This window comes from Micropterus salmoides, unplaced genomic scaffold, assembly GCF_014851395.1.
Source record: "Micropterus salmoides isolate LMB-PRFRI ecotype aquatic unplaced genomic scaffold, ASM1485139v1 Ms_hic_scaffold_23, whole genome shotgun sequence".
Lineage (NCBI taxonomy): Eukaryota > Metazoa > Chordata > Actinopteri > Centrarchiformes > Centrarchidae > Micropterus > Micropterus salmoides.
The window spans coordinates 17,620,967-17,640,678 of record NW_024041484.1 but is presented as its reverse complement, the minus strand read 5'-3'; the positions used below and the strand labels follow the sequence as shown (position 1 = coordinate 17,640,678).

General features: G+C 38.6%; 2 protein-coding genes across 2 annotated transcripts; both read right to left on the bottom strand.

The window, feature by feature from the left end:
* Positions 1-26: 26 nt before the first annotated feature.
* si:ch211-244b2.3 (uncharacterized protein LOC557230 homolog) lies at positions 27-7,524 on the bottom strand. The gene is made up of 13 exons (XM_038738381.1): positions 7,291-7,524; positions 7,154-7,173; positions 7,021-7,060; positions 6,006-6,135; positions 5,495-5,639; positions 5,293-5,413; positions 5,117-5,195; positions 2,711-2,822; positions 2,428-2,533; positions 2,244-2,325; positions 1,802-1,865; positions 1,206-1,320; positions 27-1,059 (listed from the first exon to the last, which is right to left on the bottom strand). Coding segments are annotated over exons 1-13 (1,077 nt in total). The 5' UTR covers positions 7,292-7,524; the 3' UTR covers positions 27-997.
* A 2,695-nt stretch (positions 7,525-10,219) lies between these two features.
* Positions 10,220-19,466, bottom strand: LOC119918180 (zinc finger CCCH-type antiviral protein 1-like). The gene is made up of 10 exons (XM_038738768.1): positions 19,321-19,466; positions 16,131-16,312; positions 15,780-15,972; positions 14,864-15,008; positions 14,635-14,767; positions 14,352-14,472; positions 14,132-14,210; positions 13,427-13,529; positions 13,217-13,337; positions 10,220-11,633 (listed from the first exon to the last, which is right to left on the bottom strand). The coding sequence occupies exons 1-10, from the start codon at positions 19,334-19,336 to the stop codon at positions 11,572-11,574; spliced, it is 1,155 nt and encodes a 384-aa protein (XP_038594696.1). The 5' UTR covers positions 19,337-19,466; the 3' UTR covers positions 10,220-11,571.
* Between the last annotated feature and the right edge of the window lie 246 nt (positions 19,467-19,712).

Below are 19,712 nucleotides of genomic sequence, written 5' to 3'. Positions count from 1 at the left end.
TGGCTTTAAAACACTACATCAGACAGTGGAGTGTAAGTAACTTTAATTTATAGAAGAAAGACAAGCCAAAGAGCAGTTAAGCGGCAGTGTTAATGAAACATCAAAGCTAACCTCCTTTTCGTTTTATGTTGAGGTATCTTGTCAAAAGGTAAACATTAAAAAGTGCACTAATTACAAGGCAGTACTCATGAATCAATCATTTGTAGATTTACTAAACTACATGTGCAAAAAATAGGCAGGACACAAAGATCAAAATTGATGCAGCAGAACAAGAGATGTTAACTTTTTGATCCGACGCATTCCTGGTGCTAACATCACCCACAATGCAACTCGACTGCAGACAATTTTTGGAGATTTGGGTGCGTCATGCTCAGTTATGCTACTAGTGGCCAATGTAGCTTCGAGCTGCTAGCCTCAAGCAGACATGAGGAGCTGGCTATAGAGATCTTGCAACCTCACTTCTTTCTAACCCCACACGCCATGATTGTTTTTAATATTGTGTATTGTAGTCTTCAGTCTAAACCGACATTGACTCAAGTGACACTGCTTGAGGCAATTTATCAGACACAGCTACCTCTGGAATCACAAAAGGCTTTATACATATATAAAATAACACTCACCAAGACCTGTAAACAGACCAATTTTACAGGTGTAAACAGACTTTCATGTGTAAAATTGGTGGAGTTCCCCTTTAACTTCAACTCAACCTTACCATAACCCTGAAAACACTATTTAAAGGGCAGTGCAAAAGATGTCCCATATCTTGTGAATATAAATAAATTGGCAGATGCTTTAAGAAAAGGATTAAATGCATTTGATTGTAGGCACTCATGATAAATATGTTTAAATAACTGTCATGTAAGGTCATCCAATCAGCAAAGAAACTAATCAGCTTGTGAAAACAGTACTGATTCAGACTACCTGAGGCAGGCATTGAGGTAATTATGAGGATCAACATTAAGTTAACCCCCCGACCTCCAGATGTGATGTCCCACATTCACTGGTTAAGTCGTCGCACTAATCTGGTGGTGTTTGTGGACAAGTTCCTTTGAGTCATGGCTGCAAAAGACAGATTCAAAGTAAATCGGGGCTTCAGATATTACTGTAACATTAACCACCTTATAAGCGGGAAAGAGTTCTACATAGCCCTCAATGCAGATTTTTGACTTGGACCAAAACTGTCGTTGTCCATGTTTACAACTCACCTGGGAAGTTCAGCTCATAGTTAAAACTATTGGTTGTAAACATCATGGTGCCTGACGGGTTCTGTTGGTACTGGAGCTCGATGTCCTGACTGGAAATGCTGCATTGACGACGCACCTACACACAACAAAGGAGCATAATGACACTAACTGTATAGTCTTGTTAGTTCAGGAAATTCTGCATGTATTTTACCGTGATGCTTATGATTTACCCTCTAAGTATCATGTGCTCTTTTGGACTCATTGACTTTATAATGCTTTTTTCAAAACACTAGCAGCATGGCTCTAGGGATGGCATTGAGCTGTACTCGTTTTTAGTTCTAATTAGCAAATGTTAGCATGCTAACACTAGGCTAAACTAAGATAGTGAACAACTGGATGGTCAGCATTATACTTGCTAAACTTCAGCATGTTATTATGAGCATGTTAGCATGCTAATATTAGCATTTAGCTGAAACCTGTCTGTGTACATCCTCTCAGAGCTGCTAGCATGGCCGTTGACTCTAGTCATTCTAACTTATTTACTGATTTACAGGATTTTGTGCTCCATAATAGGCTACTGGCATTTGCACATCAACAATATAAAGTTTTAGTCTTACTTTCAAATAATCTTTCCATATTCCATCTCTATCTTGAAACTGCCATCGTGGCTGTGCGCCCCAACTGTAGAATAGAAGAATTTAAGTTTATGAAAACATTTACATTAGTATAATGTTACATTTACATATGCCAAATGATTTTTTTGCCATGCAGATTTGGTGCGTAAGAAGAGACAGACATGAATGAGGGAAAAGTCATGTACCCTTTACACTTAAGTTGGTAATCAAGGGTTTTTCAAATTAGGGTCTTTTAAGGTGTGTAGTTTTTGAAGCAAAACCCTTCATACACCTTAATAACACCATAAATTGATAATTAATCTAGATTTAGCCCGCAAATACTTAAATTAAATTCACGTGTTTGGTATGTTTTTACAGGTAAAGTAAAGATTAATTTGTGGTATTTTAAGGGATTCTCGTCTCATAGTGAAATGTTTATCCTGACCCGATGCTCTGTTGACTCCCATCGTCAGCAGTCCTCCTCACTTGTCTTTTAGTTCCAATATTGTCATTGACCTGACACATACCTATGACAAACCAGAGTACACAGAGATGTAGTGGTATTTAAATCAGTTGTCAACAAAAGCAAAATGACTGATTGTTTGGTTTGTTTGGCTATTGTGCGTTACTTGAAAAATCCAGAGTATACGAGAATCTCTTGATCTTGAAGTGTAGTTGGCCCTGTGGATTTAGCTGGTATTGTCTATCAATGGCACTGCTATCAAATGAACAAACCTACACACAAATACAAATATGCACAAATAAGTCCACCTTATAAAGGAATTCATGTTGTCCCTGAAATAAACCTAAACAAACCATGTGATGGAAAACAGTTGATTTTACATTTTACATTGGTAGGTTTTGTTTATACGTTTCTGCTACAACTACGAAACTGCTGGATGCCATACTTACATGTGATTGATATTCTGTCCATTTCCCCTCATCTCCCATGAACTCCCACTTGTAACCTCCATCAGTGAGCTGCGAGGAGGAAGCCGTGGGAAGAACTGAGGTGGAGTAAAGGCTGCAGAGACATAAAAACACTGTCATGTATGTTCATACAAACTTTTATACAGGGTGGTCTCCTATTCCTACAGTATCTCACAAAAGTGAGTGCACCCCTCACATTTTTGTAAATATTTTATTATATCTTTCGTGTGATATAACACTGAAGAAATGACACTTTACTACAATGTAAAGTAGTGAGTGTATAGCTTGTATAACAGTGTAAATTTACTGTCATCAGACACATCAAAATAACACATTACATAGCCATTGATGTCTAAACCGCTGGCAGCAAAAGTGATTACACCCCTAAGTAAAAATGTCCAAATTGGGCCCAATTAGCCATTTTCCCTCCCCGGTGTCATGTGAATTGTTACAAGGTCTCAGGTGTGAATGGGGAGCAGGTGTGTTAAACTAAGCTCTCACACTCCCTCATATTGGTCACTGGAAGTTCAACATGTCACCTCATGGCAAAGAACTTTCTGAGGATCTGAAAAAAGAATGGTTGCTCTACATAAAGATGGCCTAGGCTATAAGAAGATTGCCAAGACCCACTGAGCTGCAGCACGATGGCCAAGACCATACAGAGGTTCAACAGGACAGGTTCCACTCAGAACAGGCCTTGCCATGGTCAACCAAAGAAGTTGAGTGCACATGCTCAGCATCTTATCTGTTAGAAATAGACGTGCTGCCAGCATTGCTGCAGAGGTTGAAGGGGCGGGGGATCAGCCTGTCAGTGCTCAGACCATATGCTGGACGCTGCATCAAATTGGTTTGCATGGCTGTCGTCCTGGAAGGAAGCATGTTCTAAAGATGATGCAAAAGAAAGCCGCAAACAGTTTGCTGTAGACAAGCAGACTAAGGACATTGGATTACTGGAACCATGTCCTGTGGTCTGATGAGACCAAGATAAACTTGGTGTCAAGTATGTGTGGCGGCAACCAGGTGAGGAGTCCAAAGACAAGTGTGTCTTGGCTGTCTTGGCTACAGTCAAGCATGGTTGTGGGGAGTGTCACTGTCTGGGGCTGCATGAGTGCTGCTGGCACTGGAGAGCTACAGTTCTTTGAGGGAACCGTGAATGCCAACATGTACGGGAAATGATGCAAACCTACACACAAAACATCTGTTATTTGTTATTATAAAGATTATTATAAAGATAAAGTTATTATAAAGAGAGTATTATAAAGGGGCAACTTTTTGAGCAATGTTGCTGGGCAATCTTGCTAGTGGCAAGTCCGACTATGTTTTGAATGGATAGCGGCGGTGCGGGGCAGGTGGCAGAGTGGTGGGGGAAGGGTATTACGGTAGTAATCTTTATCAACCATTGATGACAACGTTGCCCTGCACGATTGCTCTAAAAGTTGCTCTGTGTATCATCAGCTAAAGTATATGGGTGAAAGAATGGATAGCAGGGATCGTCTGTGCTACAGAGAGAGCTGAAGGGGAGTAAAAAAAGTTTTTTTCCCAGAAGAAGTAGCTGCCTGCTCTGCCAGCTGCCTGCTCTCATTGGCTGGATGTGGATGTCGAGTCGGCCGACTCCTCCGGATATTTGGCATGATAGATATCTGGCTGGCGTCTGTTAAGTGTCAGTGATGTGTCGGGGAGCCGTTTTGATGCGTAGTTCACACATAATTACTCGCAGATCGATCGCTGATTTACCCCTGATCACTGCTTGACGGTCGCAGAGTGAATTAGGCTTAAAGGTGATGGACTGGCCCAGCATGTCTCCAGACCTAAACCCAATTGAGCATCTGTGGGGCATCCTCAAATGGAAGGTGGAGGAGTGCAAGGTCTCTAACATCCACCAGCTCTGTGATGTCATCATGGAAGAGTGGAAGAGGACTCCAGTGGCAACCTGTGAAGCTCTGGTGAACTCCATACCCAAGAGGGTTAAGGCAGCGCTGGAAAATAATGGCGGCCACACAAAATATTGACACTTTGGGCCCCATTTGGACATTTTCACTTAGGGGTGTCCTCAATTTTGTTGCCAGTGGTTTAGACATTAATGGCTGTGTGATGTGTTATTTTGTGGGGACAGCAAATGTACACTGTTATACCATCTGTACACTCAGTACTTTACATTGTAGCAAAGTGTAATTTCTTCACTGTTGTCACATGAAAAGATATAATGAAATATTACATAATATATACAAAAATGTGAGGGGTGTACTCACTTTTGTGAGATACTGTAGATAAGGCTGCTGGTCAGATGACAGAGGCTGATCTATTAGAGTGCATACCATACAAAAATGTTCCTGTATGAATGAAGGAAATTTAGACAAGAATAGGTATCCTACAGATCAAAAGTCTTACCTCCCCGTGTTGGAATTGAATTTTGGACGCCTGCGTACATTTCTGCACACACCTGTGGTGCAGTTTGTTTGGGTCATGGCTGCAGAGCAAAAAGCAATCAGTCAGATTTAACTGTATCAAGACACATTTATTTAAATTACCAAGCTCACACAAGAAAAATTATATACATGACATACTGGAGAAGTTGAGTGTGTACCCCATCGAGCCCACAGTGAAGCTGAAGGTTCCCTGAGGGTTTAGAGTGAACTGACGCTCAACATCTTGACTGCTGATTGAGGAGGCCATCATGCTGGAGCTCTGAGAAAGAGGAGGAGATACAGAATGTAAAAAACTCAGAGATAAATGAACTGAAGGGTTGATATTTGAGAGTTTCCTTACCTGGGATCCATATTCACGCCACAGCTGGTCATCTCTGAAGTACCAGCCTATGTCCTCCGTCTGGCCCTGTGGTAGGAAGCTTAGTCTCTGCACCTTCTGAGCTGCATTCAGAGTTTTTAACTTGTCAAAGTCTATGAACACCTGCCTGTGAAGGACATGTATGATTCAGTTTGATATTCTAAATACTTCTTTGAATGTGACATTTTGTTTTGAGTGCACCAAAATAAAACCCATCCATCCAAGTATTGTATCAATATGTTATTCACCTTCATGATAATATAAATTCCACCCTGCAAAAAACTTACAATGGCAAAATCCGTTCTTTGTCAATCCTTACATGCCACATACCATTCAAATAACTCTAGATTATACTGAAGTGCTTCCAAAATAAAATACCTAAACCTTAAAACAAATTTTCTTTGGTTGTCAGACAAACTGAAAGAAAACAAAATATCCCTTGAAGATAAGTTTACCACTCCCTTTCTGTTCATAAAGGCCTGAAGAACACTACCCCTTGCTAGTGTTAATGGTGATTCCTTTAGCTCCAGGTTGGCAGTAGTGGGCCTCGATCACACAGTCGTTGTCAATTCGCAGCCATTGATGTCCATCTGACAGCTGCCACTCATACTGTTTCACATTGACTGTAAAATAGAAGAATATGGGATCTTTTAATACATTCATGTATTCTCTTTATGACCCCTGATCTGACTTTCTTTCTCTACGGTCCTGGACAGGTTTGGAGCTAATTAAATTAGTCCTGCCATAAATTAGTACAGATTTGAGAAACTTGTACTTAGGTCTTTTCTTCTAATGCCACTCTCTATTTCTACTCCACTACAATTTAGAGGGCAATATTGTACCTTTTACTATATAATGTAAGATTTTTGGCATACAAAGCATATAAATAGCTTATAAAATATGTTTTGTTATAAATGAAACTACCCAAAAGTTTATACAAGTACAGCTGAAACACTTGATGTTTCAGTTGATTAACTGACTAGTCAATTAGTAGAACATTAATTGGGAACTTTTTGATAATTACCTAGGCTATTATCTCATATTATATAATACATAATAGTACAACAGTTGCAGGGGACATTTCTTTGCCTTGATAACTTTTACTTTAAATTCTTTTAACTACATTTTCCTGATTATAATAGGCCACACACTTTCGCTAATTAAAGAATCGTAATCCTCTAGCACTAGTCCTGTATTTTAATAGATGTATTTGTAAAGATCATAAAAACATGACAAACAGGTAGTTAATCTGCTCTGATAAGTGAGGAGCCCATGTCCCTAGTTGCTGTCTGACTTCATGTATAATAAGTCCAATGAGGATCCACATCACAACTCTTTCCTGAAGTCACTTTTTTATGCTTTAAAAAAAAATTGCCTACAAGAATATCATATATTCAACTTCAGATTCTTTACATATTTTCCTTGGAAAGTTACTGTTAGTCAGTCCTGCAGAGTCAACTAAAAGCCTGAACTGCAGGCATTAACTTCAAATGTCGTGGTATACAGACCTGAAGTCCCCCTCAAATAGCCCACCTCCTCTTCATTGTCCTGTAAGCAACAAATACAAATAAATAAAACTCATTCTGTCAACTTCCACTTTCTTTAGTTCAACGTGATTCCTGGTGTAGTAATAATACTCACCGTGCTGTGAGGAAAATACACTGTAATAATATCAACAAAGGCAGATTAAAAACAAACAAAGGTAGAGTGCGAAAAAACGCAAATGTAATTTTAACAATAATATTGTTGCCTTATTTCACTAAATCCCCTTTACTTACTCTTACGCAGTAACGATGTGAAGGTTTCGCTTTTCCACAGCTTGACTTTCAGTTTTGCTTCTCGGCAGGAGTGTTGATTACGAAATCAGCTCACGCAAGCAAAACCAAAGCAATGATCTTTGGTGCGTTCCAGTTGACGTGGGAAAACCTCGCTCGGCCAGCTGTTTGTTTACAGCCAGGTTAGCTATTGAGACCGCCGGTTGATTAAAAAACGCATTGTGTGGTATTACTCACACTAAACACTGTAGGAACACGCCCACAGACAGCTGTTGGACAGCACTTTGTGTACGAACATTTCTATGCGTCACAAGTACACAGAAGTGCTAATAAACAGTATGACTACAGCTTTCACTAACTGTTGATACCCCGACAGCCACCTTGGATCACAAAGTCGGGGTAATGTTTCTCCCGACTTCTCAAGCCGGGCCCCCTACCTGTTCCTGGTGGTAACCGAGCTTCTTACAAATTCTATTACTGAAAGCTCTCTAGAGGGTATCCTTATAGCAGGCAAAGAGATCGTGATAAGCCAACTGGCAGACGATACTACGCTTTTTCTCAGAGATGATACACAGATTTCTGCTTCACTTAAAGTAATTGAGCCATTTTCTAAAGCATCTGGTCTATTTCTGAACATTGAGAAATGCGAACTCGTGGCTGTTAGAAACTGTTTAACCTCTTCTTATTGTGGCATCCCAGTTAAAAATTAACTGAGGTACTTAGGAATAACCATCCTCAAGGATAAAAAATCCAGAGGCCTAGTTAACTTTAACCCTAGTAATTAAAAAGACCCAAACAAAACAAAACCAATGGTTAGAGCGGGATTAATCACTAAAGGGTGGAGTCCTTATTTCTAAGGCTGGAGGAATATCTAGTCTGACTTTTGCTGCTCTGTCCCTGTACATTGATGACAAAGTGTGCCGGAAAATAGATCAGATGCTGTTAGATTTTTTGTGGAAAAACCGTATTCATTATATTAAGAGGAGTGTTATTATGAATACCTATGAGTAGCCTAGGGTGGGCTAAATGTTCTGGACTTTTCCACGTTAAATAAGACCTTTAAGATTAACTGGATTAAACAATTTGTAAAGAATCCGGACTCGTTGTGGAACTTGTATTCTCTATGCTTGGTGGCCTTAACTTTATGCTGGTTTGTAATTATGATATTGACAAAGTACCAAGCTCTCTGCTTTTCACCGGCAGGCCTTTTTGTCATGGGCCTTAATTTACAAACATAATTTCTCTCTGCACAGATATTATATCTGGAACAATCGTGACATTCTGCATAAAAACAAGTCCCTCTTCTTGGAATATTGGTTCAGGAATAACATTTTACTGGTAAGTCAGCTTCTAAATGAGCAGGGTTTTCTTCTTACTTATCAGGAATTTCTACATCTATATGGGATCCCTGTAACACTCAGAGACTTTGCTCTGGTTCTGGATGCCATTCCTTCAGGTGTACTTGTATTGTTCAGGAATGGAAGACCTGACCTTCAGGTTGTATCTGCATTTGATCCTGGTGACTATCCAGTAGGAAAAGTTTGCTTCTCTTCCCGTCCACTTAACAACAGAGCTATTCGTGCCTTGTTCCAACAAGACATAGTCTTTATTCCATATGTCATGTATTATTGGAATCAGTTTGTCAATGATCTGTGCTGGAGAAAAATTTGGATGTTGCCCCATAAATATTTACTTATTACAAGGCTAAGGAAGTATCCTTTAAGATTATTCATAGAGTGTACCCCACTAAGTATTACATGAGGTTTAAAAAGGACATCAATCCTAAATGTACTTTTTGTGAGACTCATATAGAAACGATATTACTTTTGTAAAAAAAAAAAATTGGAAGGATGTATGTACATTTATTAATGGTTATATATATCCAGGTTTCAGCTCATTCTGGCAGAATGTTGTTTTTGGGGGTTTCTGCAATGAAAAGCCGCACTGCGACCATTATTTTGTAATTTAGTTTTGTTTCTGGCAAAATTTCATATACATAAATGCAAATTTACAGACAAAACCCCCCTATTTATAGTCTTTAAGAAGGAAATTGAACTTTATTTTAGAACACTTGGTTTTTCTTCCAACAAAAAAGCTCTGAAGGTACTTAATATCTGTACACGTTTGAAGGTCTTTCTGTGATATTCTTGTCCTTTTTTGTTTTTTATATTTGTCTCTTTTTTTTGTAGCCCCCCCCCCCAGCTATTTGTTCCTTTGTATCTTTTATGTGCTGTATGCATAGACTGTATGTAATACTGCTCTACTAATAAAGAGAAAGGAAAACAAACAAACAAACAAACAAACAAACAAAAAACTTCTCAAGTCAGGATTCCCGAGTTAAGGGGACGTTCCCTTTGAAATTTTGACCTTTGAACTCGGAAATTCCGACTTCCCATGTCAACTGGAACGCACCATAGGCTAAGCTACATCAATATGATTCTCTGTCATTACAAAGGTTTTCTTGTTATCTGTTACGCTTTTCGTTTTTCAACACAAAGTTACATAATAATGCATGTAGGCCTAACTCTTAAAAGCCTATGACAGGGCAAATGTGAAATCTTTTTATTTATTTGACTAAAATACTGACAATGATGGGCAGGTTTTGATAGAGAGGGGAATAATAATAATAATATTCCAACGTAATGGTCCTCTGATAAATATGTTATATAATAGGCTATGTCTATAAATATTTTAATTATATATTCGACTAACAGTGAACATCTTTGCCTTGTGTTCTGTTTAAACATTTTCATTGTCTCAGTGAAGTGATAACTTACATGGACTTGTTTACTGGACAGCATGGCTATGTAAATTATATGGGCATAGTTCATTTTAAAAAGGTTCAAATGAGGGCAAAGATAAAATGTAGATTCACCAACGTAGGGATATCATGTCTTATTGCCTCAAAAACAAACAACAGACAAACAAAACAAACACTGGATGGATTTATTTTATTTGCTAAAAATTATAATTTTCAATTCCGATTACAGGATATTTATTATGATCTCTGGTACATTTGTACAAAAGAGAATAAGTATGAAGTAGAATTAAACTGAAGATCCCAGACTTGACGTCTAATCATGAGGAAAACATTATATAAATTACCCGAAGAATTACAGATCATTATTGCATAATGTAACCATGTAACTGGGTCATGTTAAACACTTCAAAGGTAATGTGCATACACAGCATAATGCTGTTTAGAAATGGACTTGAAATTGCATTAGAATTCATCTAAATTGTTCAATTCTATTACATCCGAAGGCCGTATGTAGATATGCTACAACATAACAACAGCTATTTGTGTCATCAGTTGTTTGTCCCATATCTTAAATTCTTCTTCAGATTTACCAACAAAACAATTGCATCCCCCCGGTAGGCAGTGTGCAGTAAGTCATTACATTACAAATAATTTTGTAAAAGGCAGGTTTACATTACATACTTGGAGTGCAAGTTCGTCAGGCAGAATTTAGGTTCAGGTTGGTAAACCTCAAAGCCCTTTGACACAATCCCCTATGGCAACCACATTTGTTAAAAACCACAACAATCATCATTAGTATAATTTCACCTTATACTGAACACCTTTCTAATTTAAACACAGCTACAGAACCAAATCAACTAACTAACTAACTAACTTGGCAAGGTTTAGGCACCAAAACCACTTCGTTAGGTTTCGGAAAAAAGAAACGCAGAAACCCTAAAGGCAAACTTTTCCCACTGCAAAAAGCACAGATTACTTATTGTAAAATGTATGCTATTATTGCACAATAGTTTGTAGACTTTCTTCATTAGGTCTTCCAAATCCCCTCTTCTTCATTTTTGCCAACAAAACAACAATTGCATCCCCTGGGTGTGGCAGTGTGCAGTCAGTCATGTGTGTGTAAAACTGCAATTTTGTTAAAGGCAAGTTTACATTACATAATCTGAGTTCAAGTTCATCAGTTAGAATTTAAGTACCCAGTTGGTGAACTTCAAAGCCCTTTGACACAATACCCTATGGCAACCATGTTTTTAAAAATTCACAAAAATAATCAGTATCCTGAACACCTTTCTAATGTAAACACAGATGTAGAACCAATTCAATTAAAAACTATTAGAACCTACTTGGTTTAGACACTTGGTTAGGTTTAGTGAGAAAGGCAGAAAGCATTTCTGCCAGAAAGCACTGAAGTCAAACTTCTTCCCCGTGCATGAAGCACAGATTAGTTATTGTATAATGTATGCTATTATTGCACAATTGTTTGTAGACTTTCTTCTTGAGGTCTTCGAAATCCCCTTTATTGTTCATACCAGCACACGTCTGATTTTGCGTTTTCGGTTGGTTTTGAGGTTGGTTTGAATCATCGCTGTGGGGGGAAAAATTAGTTAATTAATAAATGCATCTATTTTCGTGGTTCAGGATTACAATTTATGGACGTTACAGTTTATCTTAGTTGATATTCTTCATGACTTGTGAGTTCTCTGTAATACTTTATTTTACGGGCCAATAAATTCCTCATTATTCATTAGTTTCATCTGAATAACTTTATGATTGGGAACTATTAATAGGTAGAAAGTGAGACAATGTTGAATTGGTACACTTAATGAATTAATTTCAATAAAAGAAATAGTTTGACATTTTAGGAACTATGTGTATTTACTTATTGCTGTGAGTTACATGAAAATATTGATCCCACTCTCATATCTGTATGCTAAATATGTAGTCAGCAGCTAGTTAGCTTAGCATATTATAAAGACTGGAAAATGGGGGAATGGCTAACATGGCTCTGTCAAAACAAGGTAAGAAACAAGATATACCTAGGGAATCGTTAATGTGTCTACAGGCTAGCATGCAATTCAACATACACTTATCGGCCACTTTATTAGGTACACCTGTCTAGCACCAGTTTGGACTCCCTTTGCCTTCAGAACTGTCTTAACTTTGAACAAGGTGTTGGAAATATTCCTCAGAGACTTTGGTCAATATTGACATGACAGCATCTCACAGCTGCTGCAGATTTGTCAGCTGCACATCAATGATGTAAATCTCCCGTTCCACCACATCCCAAAGGTGTTCTATTGGACTGAAATGTGGTGACCGTGGAGGCCATTGGAGACCATGTCCATCCCTTTATGACCACAGTGAACTCATTGGCATGTTCAAGAAACTAGTTTGAGATGATTTTAGCTTTGTGACAAGGTGCATTATACTGTTGGAAGTGACCATCAGAAGATAGGTACACTGTGGTCATAAAGGGATGGATATGGTCAGCAACAATACGTAGGTAGGCTGTCACGTTTAAACAATGCTCAATTGGTACTAAGGGGCCCAAAGTGTGCCCAGAAAGTATCCCCCACACCATTGCACCACCAGCAACCTGAACTGTTGATACAAGGCAGGATGGATCCATGCTTTTATGTGGTTTACGTCAAATTCTGACCATATGAATGTCGCAGCTGAAATCGAGACTCATCAGATCAGGCAACGTTTTTCCAGTCTTCTATTGTACAATTTTGGTGAGCTTTGTAAACCCTAGAGATGGTTGTGCGTGAAAATCTCAGTAGATCAACAGTTTCTCAAATACTCATACCAGCCCGTCTGTCACCAACAACCATGCCACGTTCAAAGTCACTTAAATCACGTCTACATGCCTTAATGCACTGAGTTGCTGCCATGTGATTGGCTGATTAGCTATTTGTGTTAAGCAATTGTACAGGAGTACCTAATGAAGTGGCCAGTGATTGTATATAAGGACTAAAGTTTATAATAATAAAAATGAATTCCTCTTTGAATCAAAAACTGTTTCTAATAACTTTAATAACTTCCTCTATTTCTATAAAATTACTAACAACTTAATTATTTCCAAAAAGGTTTCAAGAAATTATTAGGAACCCGTAACATAAAGCATTACCACTTTCTCTCATCACAGTATGTAAAACACAACTCAACCTCCAAGGTCCAGCTTGTATGAATTTCCATTCACTTTGAAGATAATGCTGTCGCAGTGGTTTTGCTGGTACTTCTTCTCAATGTCATCACTGGTTACCGAGCTTTCAGTTTTAGTGCCCATCTGTTGAAATAAAGCCATTCATATCATCTTGATTTATCTTAAATAAACTTTCTCAGCTAAATGAACCCTCCAGTCTGCAGATAATTTACCCTGTGTTTGAACTCGTGCCATGTTCCACCGTCTCCCTCAAACTGCCACTGTGGTGTGGTGCCCAGAGAAAGACTGTGCAATGCTTGGACTGCTTGAGAAGCCCTGTGACGACAACATCATATTATGGATTTAAAGGAACAGTTTAACATTTTGGGAAATATCCTTATTCACTTTCTTGCCAAGAGTGAGATGAGAATATTGACACCACTTTCATGGTTAGCTTAGTTTAGCATAAAGACTGGTAACGGCGAATGGCTAGCCTGGCTCTGTCTAAACAAGGTATCAAAATCTGCCTACCAGCACCTCCAAAGCTCACAAATTACGATGTTAAATCTGTTTGTTTAATCTGCATAACAACTACACTGTAAAAACAACAAGCTGTTGTTTTACAAGGGGGTTATGTGCTGGACTATCCTATACAAACAGTGTTTTCCTCCGCAGTTGGGGTTAGGGCTCATGTTAGGATATTGTTAAGCATCTTAGAAATAACTAGTTGGGGTTAGGGTTTCCAGTCTTTATGCTAAGCTAAGATAGCTGGCTCCTGGTTGTCGCTTCAGAGTGCTATCAATTTGCATCTAACTCTCAGCAATAAAACGATTTAGCGACTTTCCCAAAATGTTAAATTATTCATTTAAAATAATATAAAAATCTATTTATTTTATTGAATTTTCTCAGTTTGCCCAAAAATCAAAATCCAAACTCACCCTCCTCCTGCTTGCTTTTGTCGGGACACTGGGCGGCGAGTAACTTTCCTCATTGTCTGTTTACACACCTGTTGCATGTCTAACAAAAAATAAAAATAGAAGGAAAATAAAGGCTATATCTGAGAAAACAATGTTCAACAACAATGTTCTGCATGTGTAATTTAGTTGGACAGGGGTTTTAAAAATGTGTATTCTGTTATGGTTTTTGAGTATACTTTACCTTTGAATCTGATCTCAAAGGTGTCAGCGCCAATGTTGAAAGTAAAAGAGCCTGTTGGGTTACTTTGGAACTTGCTCTCTATGTCAGAGCTCTTCACAGGGCTGATGTTGCCCTTTGAATCCTGTCCAAAACCAAAATAAATAAATAAATAAATAAAAATCAATATTCATGAACAAATTGAACAAGAAGATATTAAAAAAATAATAAATAAAAACACATACTGACTATTGATTACGTCACACTTATAAGAAAGGGACAGGTTCAGTTCTTTAATTCCATCTACCTTGCCTCCATACTTGATCCACTTCCGGCGCAAGCTGCAGTACCACATCCACACAGATTTTCCATCATCCAAGCGTCTCACACTCAGACTCTTTCCATACACTCTCATCCTGTTTAAATCTATACTCACTGCCCTACAGAGAGAAACAGAGAGTGAGAGACAAATCATCCACCAGTTTCTGTCGGTCTGCGCTTACAAAATGTTTAAGCACTGTGTTTTTAGCTCTTACCCATAAGGTGTGCCATAGATTTTAATGCTTTTGGTGTGGGGCAGCGAGTACTGGGCCTCGATAATGTGATCATTATCAATATCAAGCCAGTCTTTTCCACCTTTCAGCTGCCACTGGTAGCACCGGCCATCAGTAAGCTTTGGGCCTGATTAGAAAAAGACAAAATATTGAGTCATCAGATGACATAAAAGGTTATGGTTGGAGTCTTTCAGCCTCTTTTATGTCATTGTTTTGTTTTTTCCAGCCAGCAAGCTCTCATAATCTGACTGTATGCTACATGCTCATGCATTTAGCAGCTAAAGAGCTAAACCACAAATTCACACATTAACTTCAGCAGCTCACAGTCCCCAACAGAGCAAGTCTGCGCTTCAGTTTTCAGATGTTTATATTGCTAAACTCTACCAGCTCCATTACCAATCAGTCACAACTGTCTAGACTAGCCTAGTGCGAAAACGGGTTCACTTGATTACCCTCACGGTGGGACTTAATATTAGCAGGAATCTAAAAGAAACACAGAGCGAAGAGGTGCCATTTCATGATGTAAACTTTAAACTCTATAAAAAAAATAAATAAATTAAAAGTCAATTTTATTTATACAGCTCAAACTCACAAAATTCTCTAAGGTAAAAGCTCATTAAAAATAAAACTTTACAAAAACAACAACAATAACCTCAGTAAGAGCAACAAAATAAGGTGGACAGACAGACATGCAATTAGCATCCTATATACAGAGTAGAAATCAGAAAGACGCAGTAGTAAAATAAATATTGGGCAAATAACATTTAAAACATGTATTATGAAATATGCCTACATACTCAGTATAATGGGTAAAGGAGTTTCCAGTGTAAACATTTTTGAAATTAGGCTGTGGATCAAAAAGAAAGACCTTCATTCAATCTCTCTTCCTCTTCCTCACCACTTGATGTTGAATGTCCTGAAGTCCTGTTGCTTGAACCAGAGGACGCCCTTCCACCTCTGGGGTGGTTCAGCTTACAGCCGGACCCGTAGCGACAGTTTCCTTTCACGGCATACTTGCAGACGTGAGGGTAAGAGCAACTACCACCATCCCGACAGCCACCACTGTTGTAATACTTGCAGGGCTCTTTCCCCTGAGCATGAAAAAGAAACTATATAAGATTCACTCTCATCAACATTTGAAAATGTGTAAAGACTGGGTTTAAGTGGGTTTACTGATCACTTCTCATGGCTTTACGTGTAATTATAAAATAGATGCTGACTCCAACACCCTCTATGTCCTAAAACAAACCTGACGAGGAACTTTTACACCTGAGTGTCCGTCATCAGCTTGTTCGTCATCTGATTGTCCATCTTCTGATTCTTTGTCATCTGATTGTCCATCTTCTGATTCTTCGTCATCTGATTGTCCCTCACCGACAAACTTTTCACTGGGTTCAGACTCATTCTCACAAGAGTTTTCCTCTTTAGGTTCTGGTAAGGGAAATGGCACAAAACAAGAGAGAATAAAAATATGAATAAGAAATGTTTACATGTTTGGTGATGATGACCAAAGATTGTCTTTATCCTTAAAGGGTGGAGAAAACTTGAAATCCAATACAATGTGAATATTCACTATATGGCCAAACATAGGCTATATGGACAGATTCCAACATTTGGTGCGGGGCTGTTTGGCTCATTGTTTGGGCGCTAGGTCCCATAACTCCAATTAAGGAAATTCTTAATGTACAACATATTGCTATTTTAGATAACTGTACACTTAACATACATAACAGAACTTTGCGACAGCAGTTTATGGAAGGACCTTTCCTGTTTCAGCATAACAATGACACTAAGTGCAAACTGAGGATAATTAAGGAAAGGGTTTCCTAGTTTGCTTTGGAAGGACTTGACACTCCACCCTGAACGCCAACAGGTCAGGCTGACATGTAATGCTCTTCAGATTGAGAAAATCTCTGCAGCCAGGTTCCAAAATCTTGTGGAAAACCTTCCTAGAAAAGGGGATGCTGTAATAGATGCGTATTTATGCTGTTTGAAATGATAACGTATCATGGTAATTTATGTAGCATTATACAAGATTGTACAACAAAATGTTCTGTTCCTGTCTGTCTTGTTGGGTTGCTATGTGGTGTCCCTGTTTCACTATTTCAGTTGTTTTATCATAACTGTCGGTAGTGATATTTGTTCAATGAGAAAACAAATAAATAACAAATAATGAAAGTCACTTTTTATAAAGTACCATATGATATTCTTGCTGGTAAAAATTTAGAGACACAGTTAAGAACAACGTGTTAATGTACAGGTAGGTCTGTTCAAATACATAACTCATTATGTTTACCTGCTGCCCCCTGTTTGCTAATTCAATTACAAGCTATATCATCTACACATGGGAACATTTGTGTAAATTTAAAAAAGTTAGATAATAAAAGGTAAGCTACCTTTAATTTCACGCAGTGTAAATGAGAGCAAAGCTTATTTTTTTCTGTATTTTTTTGGGCTATGTCGTGTAGACCGTCTGAAGAAGCTGCATAAACGAAACTGAAACTTACAAATTCGAAATAACCTGATCACCACTGCGTTAATTTCCATTTGCGCCTAATATAGCATTAGGCTGTCAGTTGGCTGAATCCTATTGTGATTTGGTTTGGTATCAAAACTACCGTAAATAAATCAGGGGTGTAGGAGTGACTTTGAACCTGGAGGGGATGCTGAAATGCTAGGGGGTTCGGGGGCATGCCCCCCCCCCCCCCCCGATTTTTTTTTGTTAAATAAAGCACTTAAATAGTTGATAGATAAATAATCAATCTCTATTATCAATCTGTGGTAATCAATCATCTCTGTCTGTCTCATGTTCACAATGTCAGCACTAGTACTGGTGCCCCTGGCCAGTTGCAGGTAGAGTACTTAAAATCTTTACTCAAGAAAAAGTTCAATTACTCCCATAAAAAGTAAAAGAAAAAAATTACAAACCTACTTATGTAAAAGTATAATATTATTTTATCTGCTGTTTATCAGAAACAGCTGCAATATAGTTATTTCTAGGGAATAGAATTTGCTTTGCTGGTCGATTATCTTTAGCTATTTCTGTTTAATAATTATTTTCCTTTTTAAAATCTCCATGAATGTCTTGATAAGATCAATTTAAAATATCAGCTTGCTGCCCAGCCACTTTTATTATGGACATGTAGCCAACTAAACGCTTTCTTTGCAGTAGCACAGGCAGCCAATACAATCTGATTATTCCTAAAGCATCTAAACAATCTTCACAACGCAGATGATTAATGTGGCAGTAACAGTAACATGGGGAGCAGCTCGTTGTTGAAGCAGGTAAACCTGCATAGGCTACAGAGGAAGCTGTGCGTCATGCCTAAAGCCCAACAGGACGGTTTTATCCACCATATTCTCTCTCTCTCTCTCTCTCTCTCTCTCTCTCTCTCTCTCTCTGACTTAGATGTTACAGTGTGAAATTTACGGTTTCTCTGCAGAGACTGAAGAGCTTTTAATGCGCAGTTAATGGAAACGGTGCCGGCCGGCTTGTTAAAAAGAGACGCCGGCTGCGTTCCAACAGCCCACCAGTGCCATGGTGTGCGCTCACTGGATTTCAGTTGTTTCAGTAGAACAATAAAGCCTTAAACTGAAAAGGTATTTGCCTGATTTTCTAAATGTTTACATCTGCCCAGCTCATTCATATCTGTGATAAGCGCCCATCTCTGTACCACAGAGGAGACCTGGGCTCTTCTGCGTAACTGCGCGCACACAGCCTGGCTCTTTCGGTTAACGAAGCCCATTGCAGATTACAGACTGGTGAAATTATGAAGCTATAAATGGAAAATGTAGTGAAATTAAAAGTACGTTACTGGCCCACAGAAGAGTAAAGAGTAAAAAGTAGGCTACAGTTTTAAAAAAGGCTTTTTAAAATTTTTTCTTTATTTATTTTGCAAAATTACGTTGCTTGTAGCAAGTCACTACCCACCCTGCAGCAGGAGTCCTCACTGCTGTCTTCAGGTACAAAAAGAACAGCACAAAATAAAGGTAATATTGAGGCACTTCGAGCGAACTATTTTTTTTCTCCCTTAACTTTTCAGCACCACATTTGCCTTCTGATGCATGTTTTCTATAGGCATACATGATTTTTGTCCGCGTTTCAACCGCTATGAGCCAACTCCAAAATCTCTGAAAAAAAGTTAAGTGGAGGGGTGGAGATGGCGCATAGAGGGGTGGAGATGCTTGCCTTTGGTGTGGGAGACCTGTGTTCGATTCCCACTGTAATCCATCCAGCAAAACACTTAACCCCTTGTTGCTCCAGAGGCGTGTGACCTCTGACAGTATAGCAAGTGTAAGTCGTTTTGGATTTATAATGGCTCCTACGCGTATGAAATAAATAGATACACAGGCATATGGTGGCCACGTACAGCGCATGAGAACGAGTAGGCCTACATAAATTACAGTAGTATATTAAATTGTAAACATAGGCTACTTACGATGAGCCGCCGCCATTCTGCCTCCCCCGTTCGTAATACTTTCGTTTTAATTTTTCTCCTTTAAAGGCTAAGCCAGCCACTCCCACCTGTTTGCCAAGAGGTGGAAGCGTTCCAGAGCAAGACTGGCTCCCACATAACTGCAGCTTTATACTGCCATGTCTGTCTTGGGGCAATACAAAAAATAACCTAATATCGTGAAGGCAGCAGTGATTACGTAGATTACAGATAGGCTACTAGATGTTTTAATTTGATCTGATTTATTTTTTATTTGAAAAGAAAAGGGACAATGTACACTGATCAACATTCAAAGCAAATGTAAATGTAGGCTACCGATATTATTAGGCATCCTGTTGAGCAGTTGTGCGCAACCTTTCCATTAATGCATACGGATG

Bases quoted from the DNA above. Each gene is read 5' to 3' on its own strand.
- si:ch211-244b2.3 (XM_038738381.1), bottom strand. The intron at 5,640-6,005 runs GTAGTGTTCTTC...TGTCCTTCACAG, and splicing joins ACCATTAACACTAGCAAGGG to GCAGGTGTTCATAGACTTTG. The intron at 2,534-2,710 runs GTAAGTATGGCA...ATTTGTGTGTAG, and splicing joins GGACAGAATATCAATCACAT to GTTTGTTCATTTGATAGCAG.
- LOC119918180 (XM_038738768.1), bottom strand. The intron at 14,211-14,351 runs GTAAAGTATACT...ATTTTTTGTTAG, and splicing joins CTTTGAGATCAGATTCAAAG to ACATGCAACAGGTGTGTAAA. The intron at 11,634-13,216 runs GTTGAGTTGTGT...TTCCCCCCACAG, and splicing joins ATACAAGCTGGACCTTGGAG to CGATGATTCAAACCAACCTC.